The sequence below is a fragment of the Apium graveolens genome, chromosome 5 (assembly GCF_009905375.1).
Source record: "Apium graveolens cultivar Ventura chromosome 5, ASM990537v1, whole genome shotgun sequence".
Lineage (NCBI taxonomy): Eukaryota > Viridiplantae > Streptophyta > Magnoliopsida > Apiales > Apiaceae > Apium > Apium graveolens.
Genome location: NC_133651.1, coordinates 88,030,112 through 88,043,680, shown reverse-complemented (window position 1 = coordinate 88,043,680; position 13,569 = coordinate 88,030,112). Strand labels below are relative to the sequence as shown.

General features: G+C 31.8%; 2 protein-coding genes across 2 annotated transcripts; one reads left to right on the top strand and one right to left on the bottom strand.

Annotated features, from left to right (window-relative positions):
* Positions 1 to 2,496: 2,496 nt before the first annotated feature.
* LOC141724241 (large ribosomal subunit protein eL43) lies at positions 2,497 to 4,564 on the top strand. The gene is made up of 5 exons (XM_074526297.1): positions 2,497 to 2,614; positions 3,460 to 3,499; positions 3,948 to 4,036; positions 4,129 to 4,211; positions 4,303 to 4,564. Exons 1-5 carry the CDS (start codon positions 2,612 to 2,614, stop codon positions 4,364 to 4,366), a joined length of 279 nt encoding a protein of 92 aa, XP_074382398.1. The 5' UTR covers positions 2,497 to 2,611; the 3' UTR covers positions 4,367 to 4,564.
* An 832-nt stretch (positions 4,565 to 5,396) lies between these two features.
* On the bottom strand, positions 5,397 to 9,816 carry LOC141724240 (uncharacterized). The gene is made up of 3 exons (XM_074526296.1): positions 8,380 to 9,816; positions 6,141 to 6,402; positions 5,397 to 6,012 (listed from the first exon to the last, which is right to left on the bottom strand). Exons 1-3 carry the CDS (start codon positions 9,471 to 9,473, stop codon positions 5,800 to 5,802), a joined length of 1,569 nt encoding a protein of 522 aa, XP_074382397.1. The 5' UTR covers positions 9,474 to 9,816; the 3' UTR covers positions 5,397 to 5,799.
* Between the last annotated feature and the right edge of the window lie 3,753 nt (positions 9,817 to 13,569).

Here is a 13,569-nt window from a genome sequence, read left to right as displayed (position 1 = left end):
ATTTATATAATATATTTTTATTCTCAAAAAGATATTTTTATAAATTATTATTTTAATTATGTGGTCAAAAATTTTGATAAAGTCTTGAAAACATCAAAATTGATTCAATTGCAGTATCGTCAGATTTAAAGACCTGAGATTTAGCATTCTATTCAATTGGAAATTAACAGTACATTTATTGTTTAGAGCGGGTATCTCATACCAGATTCATCTACTGGTTTGTTTAGGCCGTAAATATTGCATAATTGGAAGAGACTGCATCTTACGTAAACATACGAAAAAAACATGAGCTCGAAAATCTGATCCAGCACGATTCGATTAAAGCCCGGTCAAGCCCGGCACGGTCAAAACCCGGTCCCGACCCGGATTTAGAACCTCGATGAGCCCTATTTTTTTAGCCAAAGCTCGGCCCTTTTAAAAGCCCGAGTTTCGGCCGGACCCGGTTTTGGACTGGCTCGATTAAAAGTCCGGTTAAAATCTGATTATACATATGTGTGATTAATAATATTAATTATATAATTTGTTGCAAGATTAATGAAATGATGTAGTAAGTATACTATATATATATTTTGATAACCTTTGATAAAATATATTATTCTATAAACATGTTTATTTTTTGTCGAATTTAAATATTTTCAACGAAGTAATGTTTTTATAAAATATTCCATGCAAAATAATATATCTTTACGATGATCTAGTTATTAACACATGTAGTTTTCAGAATCTCTAATAAAACTCGATCCGATTTAAATTAGAAAAAAACTCGGCCCGATCCGATCTAACCCAAAAAAAAGCCCGGTTAGACCCACCTCGACAGCCCAAACAGGCACTGACATTTTCGGAAAGTCCGGCCCGACTCGATCAGGTCAAAATCAAAGCCCGACCCGATCAAAACCGGGTTTTTTAAGGTCCGATCAAAATTCGGGCCGATGGGCCTTTTGTGCATCTCTAATTTGATCTATTGGATGAGGCAGAGAATTTTATGCTTAATTTATTTGGTTGGTTAATCTGAAAAATATTGCATAATAAGAAGATATGTCAAATTGCTGAAATGAGCGGTTGGTGTTTGTGTAATTTAGATATGCTAGTCATTTAAAATGATATTATAAGACTCCAATTTTATTTCGAGTCATATTCTTCATGGTCTTAGTATTGTATTTAGTTAACGTAAATAACTTTCTTCTTGCTATATTGTTGTACTAGCATAAATCACATTTTGAAAAATCGAAAGTTACATATATATATATAACAATGAACAAAAAAACAACAAAATTTCGTAGCTGTGTTGTCTTTTCTGATCATGAGTAAAATTACATGTATATATTTAGTGTTGATGTTGAGTTTTATTCTTAGTACTCGAAACGAAAATACGAAAATACGCGTAATTTAATATTTTAAAATTGTATAAATTTTTATTATAATTAAATATTATATATATAATTTTTATATAAACAAACTATAAAACAGTTTCAAATTTAAATTTGATAAGATTTGATCACACTTAACTCTTTATTCTTTATGACTTAAAACTCAAATACTAAAAATTTAATCAAAAAAATTAATGTTTAAGCAATTTTGTCTATTCTCTGTTTCATTTTAAATTACACGAAATATAAATTAAAACACATTCTTAAATGTTGGATTTGAGTTTAGCATTTGATTGGAAATAAAAATAGGGAAATTCTCAACGTACTTTTGGGTTTTCAAGATGATACACCAAATAATTTTGATTTTTATTTGGTACCCTCATATTATTATATAATTCTTTGATATACTCCTTCCACTAAGCTCTGTTAATCAAATATTTAATTATCTCATAAATAACATAAAACACAATTAATAACAGCTAAAGTTTAAGTTGATAGAACAACATTATGATAACAAGTGAAAAACAAAAAAAAGAAAGAAATCAACCAAAAAGGTCCATTCAATAGTCATAATCTTATAAATTCAAAAGATTCGACCGTAATGACCAAAAAAGTCTACAAATTAAACGTTTAAAAATAGACCAAATATATTCTAATTTGTTTTTAAATATGAGATGAAATGAAAAAAGTTGAACTCGGTAGCATATGAGGACAACAAAACTCGAGATATATAAGGTTATTGCGAAGCACGATTTACTAAATATTGGGTCAGAATCAAGAATTTTAATTTGCTAGATATTGAGTCAGAATCAAGAGTTTTAATTTATTAAATATTGGGTCAGAATCAATAGTTTTAATGATAAAAAAAATCGGAGAAGAATGTCTCACTGAAAGTAAACATGTTTATTAGAAGACAGTTCTTTAAAATTTTATATTTATTTAAAATTTCATAATGATCAATATGCAACCAGAAATTCAACAAGTCCTAATACTATTTTAAATATTTACACCTAAAAAAATTAATAATGTACACCTAAAAACCTTAATATGTATAATTAATTTCCATTTACAAGGTCCATTGTGTGGGCCGACTCTTAAACCCAAAATATAAATCCAAACCTTATAAAGCCCAAATATTTAACAAATGCGATGTGACATATCATATATAATCTGTGTAGCCTTTTACTGGTGATTTAAGAAATTAGGGTTTTGCTGCCTCGTCATCTTCATCATCCCTCGTAAAAATGGTACCCTTTTCTCTCTTTAATTTCTTTTATTTATCATATAATTATTTTATATGTTTAATTAATTTGAGTTTTATAATTTGTTTAAATTAGTAATTGATGTTGCTATAAAAATGTTGATGTAGCTGCTCCTTGTGCTTAGTTTGTTAAATGCTAAAAATTTATATTTAGGAATTTTTGAAGATATTTAAATTTGTAGTTGAGATGAATAATTCGATTTGTTTCAGGTGCTATGTAAGCTTTTGGGGAGTTAAATTTTGTAATTGTGTAGTTAATTAAAGACAAAAGGTGGTTAGTTAGGTTGTCGATTTGGCTCTAGTAGTTATGAATGATTCTCCATGTTTATGTACTTTAAATTTAGACGGTGAGACATGGATCGAAACTTGTTAGCTGACTAGGTGACTACTTTTGATTGTGGATGAATTTTTATCCGTGCAAGCGATTGATAGTCTAGTATGATTATGCTCATTGGCCTTGAGAAAGGAACCTTTTATTGGAAAAATTAAGTGTCCTAAGTTGGATGTAGGTACTCAATTGCAGGCCACAATGTTCTATCGTGGCTAGTGATTTATTGTGATACGCTGACTGTGGGGTGATACAAATTTTGGATTGATTGTCTAGGGAAACATGAAATGAAGCATCTAATAGGCAAATTAAAATTTTATTGCTCACCTTGATAACGTTTTTTTTATGTTATGATTCAGATTGTGAGATGTGGGAAGATGAGTGTTTATACTTGCTTTGAGGAATTTAATATTTCAATGCTTTCGCTGATAACTTTGTTACTCTTTCGTTTATATTTATGTTTTTAAGTTTAATTTCTTCTCATTCTGTTCATAATGTTGCAGACTAAGAGAACCAAGAAGGCGGGGATTGTTGGAAAATATGGTATGTTCATGTTATTGCAACTCTAATTGCCTCACTTTTCTGCCGCTTTATGTTAATCAAACAGTTCAATCATTTGTTTGTGTGTTGTCGCATAGTAAAAAAATTACTTGAGATTGTCTGCACAAAGAATTGCATGGTATGCTTCTCTTAGTCACTTTAGCATACTGGTGTGTGTATATGCACTGTTGGGCATCCAAAGTGCCTATATTATAGCATAGTTCTTTGAGTCAAGGAGCAACAATGGGTTGAATGATCACCTATATCTATCAAGACAATTAAGTGAACTAGATAAAGTAATGATTGTAAAGGTTTTTTTATTGCATTTTTTTGGTGTGGGTTTTCAATGTTGGAGATTTAATATTTGATTGTTTATGTAGTTTCTTGCTTCTCATAGTTTAAAGATATACCTCCTGTATTTTCTTAATGATATGTTTCTGGTTATGTACAGGCACCCGTTATGGTGCTAGTTTACGTAAGCAGATTAAAAAGATGGAGGTTTCACAGCACAGCAGATATTTCTGTGAATTTTGCGGAAAGGTTTGTCTCCCTTCTACTCAAGTTTATTTAGATAATCCTGGATTCCCTTACATTTTATTGTGAAAGTTCTAATATGGGTTTGTGTTGTACAGTATGCGGTGAAGAGGAAGGCTGTGGGCATCTGGGGATGCAAAGATTGTGGCAAAGTCAAAGCAGGCGGTGCTTATACATTGAAGTACTGTTTCTCAGATGCATTTTTAAGTATACATATCTCTAATAGTTTAAGGTATTGAGGTTCTAATGCCTTTTTTTTTCCCAATTGCCAGCACTGCTGCTGCTGTGACAGTTAGGAGCACAATCCGAAGGCTGAGGGAGCAGACTGAGAGTTAGATCTTATTGATCGTTAGTAGCACAATGATCCAAAAAGTTATCGTTTCTTTCTTTCTCCCCTCCCTAAATTTGATATCATGAACCTATGTGGTACTAATGACCAGTTTTGTGGTTTGGATACAATTCCCAACATCTGTTCTGCTTGAGTCATGTATATCATTTGTGGATTTATGTGTGATAGCAAATGATTTTTTATAATTTGGTCCTTGGTGTCAAACTCTCAAGGGAATTAATAGTAACACTAACGAAAAATGTTCTGCCACTAATTTTGTATGACAAACATAGCATGGAGGATTAAATTTAGAGTTTACATAATTTGTTAATTTATTAGTAATCCGCATGCATGTAAAATAACTGTAGAAGTAGATGCAGGTACAAATTTTCAGATTGACCTATGACGTTATAACATTATTGGAATAATAAATTATTTGATTAAAAATGTCAATTTGGATTTTTAAACTTGTGTGGAAAAGCTGAATTTATTAGTTGAAAGTTGCCAAAGAAGAAAGAACCAATAAATAGTATAGGACATAGATGTTATGTATATAAATAATCAACAAGCAAATTCAAATCATGATTTAATCATTATATGTGATTTATTAAAATTGAGGGGGGAAGAAGTAGCAAATCAATTCTGATTTTTGTGGTTAGCGTAAAACAAATCAATCAAGAAATTATCGAACAGTTGAACAGATTTCCCTACAAATATGAACCAGGGGGTTCATGGCAAATCATTTCTGGGGGTCAAGGCTAGACCCTATGATAATGATAGCATAATTTGTCCAGGATATTCAAGGGGCCGGATACTAAATCCTCTTTGTCATTGTCCAAACAAATTATTAGGATTCTTTCTCAAAAATATCTATATTGTTATATATTATTATCCCTTTAATTACAGTATAATAAGATTTTTTTTGTCTTTTTTACTCCCATATTTTTTTAAGTAATTTTCTTAGTTTCAAAAGATAGGATTTGTTTGTCTTACAGATATACACATACTGCAGTTTTTTTTTTTTTGCATTGCATGACAGAAACAGGAAGGATACACTTCTAGTATTACACGACTTCTGTTGATCACTTCTAGTTATAACACGAACTAGCTTGAAGGTTTTCCCCTTGGCACCAGCTATAAACATTACAGCTACCTACATTATATACATATTATGATATGGAATGACATCATTACAGTTGCATTTGCTTCTCATATTCTCCCGAGACTGGGAGAGTCCAAACGTAAACCTAGATGCTTGAAAATTCAGCTATCATCATCAACATACCAGAGATCAAGTGTGGATGGTATCACATGGAATTTTAGCTTCTCCAGAAAAGAAACGACACAGGAACGAAGACGCTCAAAATTAAGATACTGAAGTGTTAACCGTTGTCTTATTGCCTGCCATCTTGTAAAACTGAGTATTCTGTAGCGATTGTGTTTATGCCGGCAATTGCCGAGAAATATGCCAGTCTTGTACTATCGGGATAGGAATTTCATCGCTGGTAGTCCGGGGATGTATTTGTTTCTGCACAGCCTTCACTGCTGCTACTCTAGCTGCATTAGCAGCCCTATTAGCTGCTGCGACAGACCTGTTAACTCTTTCATCTACTTTTGCAACATCATAGGCTTTCTCTGCTGCTCGTCGTGCTTCCTGAGAGTAATTCACACTAAATTAGACACTCTGTTGCAACTAGTAATCTAGGACTCTAATAACTGAGATCTAACTAATGTAGAAAAAGTTAAGTGGTTAAAAGGGATCAAACAGAGGTCAATTAGTACCTGAACTGCATTTAGAACTTTAGAGTGATAAACTGCAACAGGTGATACGGGATAGGTATTGTTTTGAGTGCTAGGAACATTCATAATCCCGTTTTGCCAATGCCCAGATTGTGTTTCCCCGTTTCTAAAAGTGTACATGCCTAATCCTTGCCTTCTACCCTCATGCCAGGCCCCTTCATACCTATGCCCATTTGCAAAACGATAGACACCAAAGCCATGCATCTTGTCAGCAAAATATTCTCCAGCATATGTATCCCCATTCCTGTACACATGAAACGAATTAGAAGGCAAGTTTGTGGTGTGTATTGATGGTATATTTGTACAATTTTCTTATTTAAATCAATGTAAACAATTAAATCTAGCAAATTGGAAATTCCCCAATCACGTAGATGGGACCTGGATACTACTGGAGGGCCTAATGTAAATGCCTTTTTCCCCTTGACCTAATGAAGAAAGAATATAGGAGTCCACATGGGTATTGTTACAGATAATCACCGGAAACACCCGATCAATTATTTTACTAAACAAATCTACTAAACTTCCTAGCACATGCAACAAGACACTTGTATCCACAGAAATTGAGAAATTTGATTTATCTGGGAGAAAAGGAGTAGCAGCAAACAAAAATCAATGGCAGGTAGCTCTTAAAGCAGTACAATTAGATAGAACTTGACAGTTCAATAAAAAGGATACGTTTTGTTTAGCTTCTTGAGACATGTCACTATTGTACCTTGTCACATACTCTCATGTGCCTTGTCTGGTAAACCAAAGTTTAGTTCATCTGACCATGTTTCATAGTGTTAATTAGACTTGAAAATTTAGCTGATTAGGAGTTAATATGCAAGGAAGTAACACAGACTGGCAATGGGTCCAACCAAAAACAAGAGATCAAGAATGCATACAGACATAAAATTGCAATTTGTTTCTCTCTCTAAAGACAGTTAACCACACCTGCTGACATACAACAATAATAGAAAATATAACTTATAAAAGAAATTAACATTGATAATAGAAAATATAAATGACGAGATATGAAGAAGACTAGTGATAATAATCTATATGGGACATATGCTTCTGAACTACAGCTTAGTTTGAAGCTATTGAAGGATGTCGTTACACTTGTAAGATCCTCTCCTCACCAGTTGCAAAATTACGGGGAAAGAGAATTGTAAGAAAAATAAGCTCAACAAAACTTACACGCACATTTATTAAATAAGAGGAACAGATGCAAAGGTAGTCTGGCAACCTAAATGTGGTCTCTCAATGTTGTTCAATGGCGACTCGTGTTAAATCTTAAAAAAAACAACAATATGTTCAGGTGGTAAACCAAAAGGCTCCAAAACACTTGATAAGAACCTACTAAAGTTCATAAATATGTTTAACTTAGGATGTCGCTGGGAGTTGAAAAACAAAATTTCAGGTAGATTCCAACGAACCCCCTTTAAAAGGCCAAGGTTGCATCCTCGGTGAAAATGTAATCAACAGCCTACTTCTATGATTTGAAGGGAAAAAGTTCATGACAACTATACAGCTAGTGATCTTACAGCTTGAGTCAACATATACTTATATATAGTATGGATGGATCTTGAAACTGCTCATCGACAATCTCAGGATTACATTGCACACAAATTATTACATAGCATCTCACATATTAACTTGCCTTAGTTTCACGACATCGCTAAAGCATAAAGCTGGCCTACTAATGCCCCTAAATATTACTAAAGTTGGCTTAAACAACAAAATTTTTCAAGTAATCAAGAAAGCAAGACATCAAATTGTTATTCAATTCTATCAATCTCATTAAATGTCATTACTAATACGCTGGCATATCTAATAAATCACTACGCTAATTAGAAGGGTCATCATTGTAGAATATCTCATCTAAATAATCAAGCATATTCCCGATTAAAAAAAAAACTGTACACTACATAACCCGGACTCGGCTAGAAGTGTTATAAGTTGCACTTGGAAATTTATCAAACTATATAGGTTTTTGGCCTAAAATAAGTGTCCAAGAGTTCATACAACATGGGTACATGAGCCTTGAGGCAAAACAAAGAGTCCCGGTAACATATATTATACAAAGATTTCAAGTTAGCCAACGTAAAGGAAAAAAGTTTGAATTCACCGATTTGTCAATATTTTCTAAAACCTAGAAAATTATTAAAGCAGTAAACCAACAAAACAATGTGACATGTATGGCATATCCAAATGATGCTCTGCATATGGGAAGATTTACCTGAAATGGTAATGGCCAAGACCATGCTTAACGCCCCACTTAAATTCCCCCACATAGCGGCTACCATCATCACAAGTATGAACACCACATCCATGACTCTGCCCATTGGCCCATTCTCCTGCATAAACATCCCCTGTATAAAACCGATACACGCCAAATCCATTCCTCAATCCCTGCCTATATTGCCCACGATAACGACTCCCTCTAGCCCACGTTTCAACCCCATAACCATCATACTTCCCATCCACCCAATCACCCTCATATCGTCCACTCATGTAATAATAATAAACACCACTCCCGGAACATTTCCCCTTATGAAATTCCCCTTCATAAACATCCCCATTACTGTACTCCTGTACCCAACACCCCGAATTCACCTGTTTTTCCAATCTAGACCTTGACCCTATCGACCAAAAAACAGGCAATGCTGACTTAGACCCATGCCTAGATGATCCAATCTTAATAGGAAAAGACCTAGCAAGAAACAACCTAATCGAAGGCAACCTAGGCAACGCAAGATTCAACGAGAACAACAATGCAGCCGAAAACGCAAAAGCAGACAGAAAATCAAGAACAAAAGACCGACTAGGATGCGAAACCAAAAAGTAAAAAAAGGGCAAAGACAACAACAAAATCAACCTAGCATGAACTCGAAGACGCCTAAACTCCCTTAACCTATGAATTAACCTGAAAGCAGCAACCTTTTTACCAGAAGAACTCAAGATTCTATGTGGGTATTCAGATTTGAAGCTAGAAAGCCTAAAATTCCCAAAAGAACTCAACCAAGAAGAATTATTGGGTATATTTTTGGAAACCGGGCTCGTAATAGGCCTCTTATGAGGAGTAGTCTTAGAAGTGGGAGAAATGGTAACAGAATCATCTTGAATAACAGCACCTTGTTGAGCACTAATTTGATAATTATAATGAGGGCTAGTAATGAAAGAAGCAGCAAGATGATGATTAGTATTATTATCAAAATGAAAATGTTTTTGATGAACAGTAGAAGGAAATAAAAGGGGTGGAGAAGGATTGAAATCGGAAGAGATGCCGGTGCTTTCTTTTCCGATCTGAACTTCTGATTTCTTCTGATGCATTACATACAACTATCCTGTATGTATAGGCCGATCCTTTTTCTCAACTTTCTTTTCAATCCTTTTCTTTTTTTTTGTGTGTTTAAGTTATAAGATATAGAATTTATGTTTGTTTGTGTGTGTGTGTTGTTAGAATTGTTGAAGAGAACGATTGATGAAGATTTTTGGGTGTGATTCTAGAAATTGAAAACGGGAGCGGAGAAATCGTTGAGCTGATGGTTTTTTTTTGGGAGAGAGAGGGGGAGGGGTCAATTTTATTGTATTTTAAAAATAGAAAATACAAGTGTGTTTTGTATACTATTGTATGATTTGGATAAATATCAAATATGGGGAAGATTTTTGTGTTATTGGCAGTTTTGTGTTTTAGTATTTGGTGTTTTGATTCATGATGAATGGATGGGATATGAAGGTCTCTACTTATGGTGTTTATACACTTGTCTCGGCTAATTATCCTTTGTTATTATTTTTTGTTGACTGCTTTTTTAAGAATCAACTGTAAAATAATTTAGAATTCATAAATGATTTCAATTTTACAACATAATTTGATTAAAATATTATTAATTACCTTTTTCATTTTTGCAAATTACTTTTATTATGATTTAGGAAGGAAAATTATAAGACATACATTTCTGGTTTCCTTTACTAAATACTGCTTATATTTTAATTTTTCTCATTTTATATTTCTAATTTCTAATTGTTATTTTTGTATTTTAAGTATCCACATATCAAACCACTCCGTTACTTCACGTCGATCAAATGTTAAAAAGTAATGGTACTATATGGAAAGATCAAAAATTTAATGACAAAATATTTTGAAAAAAATTCTTTTAAATGTTTTCTTGGATTTTAAATTTTGGTTTACTCAATTTTTTTTATTATTATGTTTATTATTTTTACTACATTATTTTGGACGTGAAAATGTGAAAAATTAAAATTTTAAATGACTAATGAAATTATTTAAATTTTAATGTTTCTATAATATTTGATTAGTAGGATGATATCATATAACTGAAACTTAAAATACAAGGGTACCATTCGTAAATCAGAAATAAAAAATCACCACTTATAAAAGTCAAAATCCAAAAATTCTTTTAAAAATTTTCATTAATCATATTTACAAGGAGGCGTTGTATTTCTTCGGGGGAAATCGAATGAAATTCGAAAGTAATGGAATAAATTTGAATTATCTTACCTATTTAATTTTGGTTTGTATCTGGAAATGGTGTGATAGTCATATTATATTTTTGAATTTTTTTTATTTGCATTTTAATAAATTTATAATTTAATAGCGTCATAGTTTTTTTTTAAAATTAATTAAAACATAAATTATATCTAATTTTTTTGATGTACAAAATTTAATTGTAAATAATATTTTATTCTTGAAATATAATTGACATAATTTTTTATGTGTAAATTAAAATTGTAATTGCTGATATAAAAAATTACGAGAAAAGGAAAATCAAATACAAGGTTGGAGGTGAAATATGAAATTAGAGGAATATTGGCACATTTTAAACTAAAAACTTGAAAAGGGATTGACATTTTTAATAAAACAAATCATAATAAGAAAGAGAATGCGGTCCATTTTGAATTGGTTTCGTAATAGAGTTTCGTTTCATAATATTTTATAATATATTTTTGTTTTCCATTATTAGATAATATTTTGTATGAGAAGTCCGGAAAAATATGATTACTTGTATGCTGGATTTCTATGCCAACAAAATCAAAAGATATAAATATATGTATTAGGTTTGCTGTTTTTCTTTAAACTTTTTATGTATTGCTTTTGGTTCATTATTTTTTTTTTAAAAAAAACTCATGAAAATATTAATTAGCAATTTATTAAAATAAGTTCGTAAATTGATTTATTCATGAGAATTAATTCGTAAAGCATACTCATCAAAAGTTCATGATAGTACCTGGTGAGAATTGTATTTAACAACATTTCTTTACTTTACTGATTACTTAAATATAAATGATTTCGTAAAAGATCAAGTTCTGGAATTATATGAATCTTTTTAATGTCAAAGATCAAGATTAACAAATTCTAAACAATTAATTCAGATGTTTAAAAGTCGATTCTACTCATTTTATATAGAATACTAATTACATACAATTTGGACATGGATATCATATTAAGTTAACAAGATGATGATAATTGAGTGGTAGAGGAGCTAAGTTCGTACAGTTCTTTAAGACTAAAATATAGAAACGGTCACATGTGGAGAATTTTATTATTATTCTCGTGAAACCTTCAAAATTCAAATGTGGAAATATTTATTGCAACACGAATCAATCCACATAAAGCGTGCAGGGCAATGGTCAACAATGATAAATTATATAGCCCTACCCTAATATATGTGTAGCATATGTAATTCATGACCCGAACAACATACATAATGATTTGCCCAACATCGGTGGCGGGAATATTTTAATAAAAATTGTAATATCCGTATTTTTATTTTAATTATTATCTATTTAATATTTGTATTAGTTAGAAATAGATTAGAATTAGTAATAATAGTAATTTTTAATACAATTTGATTTGGAATAGAATTAGTAATTATATTATTAATTAGATTAGGGATAAGATTCTATTAATTGTGGGCGTGTGGGCCTATAAATATATATATATACAAGTTATGTCCTATTCTATGTCTTTTTAATTGGAGCCGCTCTTAGAGGCTAGGGTTTGAGAAGACAAGAAGATCTTAGAAGTTTATTCTTGTGTTATTCGATTGATCAAGGTACGAGAATCGATCTTTTCTTCTTCATAATCATATCATGTTCATCTTCTTATTTGTTTGTGCTGAAATTCGTATGTGATAAAATCAGCATCTCGTATCTGTTGTAAAATCCATAACTTATTCGTTTGTACACGGAATTCATTGATTCTTGATTTTCTGGAAAGCTTGTTTCGATACCTACAACTTCCATGTTTACATATTTTGTGGAATCAGCCTCTAACTATGTGCAAATATCCATTCTTTGTGACCCTTCAGATTTATGACGTGAACAGTTTTTCATACCTTCTAAAATTCGTTATAAATCGATCTTATGTCGGAAAATTACTCATGATATCAATCTGGAAAGCTTATGAAATTCTCTTTCATTATATGGTATACCCATTATATATCTAAATTTTTTTAAATTGCCTAAATTGCCTTACAAATATTCTGGTCTGTTTATACTTATCAGCATAGTTGTTTCATGTTCAAAAATTCATATCTTCTTCATTATTCGTCATAAAATTATGATCTTTATAAATTATGAAACCTCTGAGAATTCTCTTTCATTGTCTAGTTATAGTCGAAGTGAGATCAGATTGTCTTTATTGTCTAAATTTGCCTTCTTTGTAATCTGTTCCTGAATAATTTCTGCTGTGATACCTGAACTTCAAAAATTCATAACTAATTCGTTATCAGTGCGTTTTTGATGAATCTTATCATTTTGGAATCCTTGTTAAATCTACTTTATTTCTCCAGTTGACCATTATTTCAAATCCTTAACTTATCTGCTGTTAAAATTCGAATTAGTATAAGTTGTTCACTTTCAATCGTATTTCAACAATCCGATTTAATGGTCCATCAGATGAGGTACGGATTCTATCCCCTTTTTATTCAGCGCTACTCATCTTAGAATTGAATATCTCTGATTCACTCAATTCCATATTTTATTTGCTCCGTTAATATTATCTGATCATTTTAACTTCCGAAAATTATTTTAAAATTTGATTTGGAAAATTTTAGATATCTGTTTATGCGATTTTCAAAAATTATTTATGACACCCTTTGTCCTGGAAATTTGAATTACCTGTATCTGGTGATTTTAAATTTGCGAGAATATTTTTATTTGAACCCTTAGAGATATAGGGTATACCGAGTTAACCAGCTGTAGGGGTACTATAGCCATGTCATTGCGGCACCAGTGACATGACACTTCCGTGACAGTGTGATTGGTCACGGCGTATCCTTCTGTTAGCTCTTGGGAGGAGCTTTTGCGCATTTGATATTTGTTCAGGATACGTGGGTGCACCCAGAGTTTGATTTGTGATTTGATTTATGGTGACGTTGTATATGCCGTACACGTTATCCATTCT

Coding starts and splice junctions, on each gene's coding strand:
- LOC141724241 (XM_074526297.1), top strand. Junction 3,500..3,947: donor GGGGATTGTTGGAAAATATG/GTATGTTCATGT, acceptor GGTTATGTACAG/GCACCCGTTATGGTGCTAGT. Junction 4,037..4,128: donor TCTGTGAATTTTGCGGAAAG/GTTTGTCTCCCT, acceptor TGTGTTGTACAG/TATGCGGTGAAGAGGAAGGC.
- LOC141724240 (XM_074526296.1), bottom strand. CDS start 9,473: ATGCATCAGAAGAAATCAGAAGTTCAGATCGGAAAAGAAAGCACCGGC. Junction 6,403..8,379: donor CTTGGCCATTACCATTTCAG/GTAAATCTTCCC, acceptor TCATGTGTACAG/GAATGGGGATACATATGCTG. Junction 6,013..6,140: donor AAGTTCTAAATGCAGTTCAG/GTACTAATTGAC, acceptor AATTACTCTCAG/GAAGCACGACGAGCAGCAGA.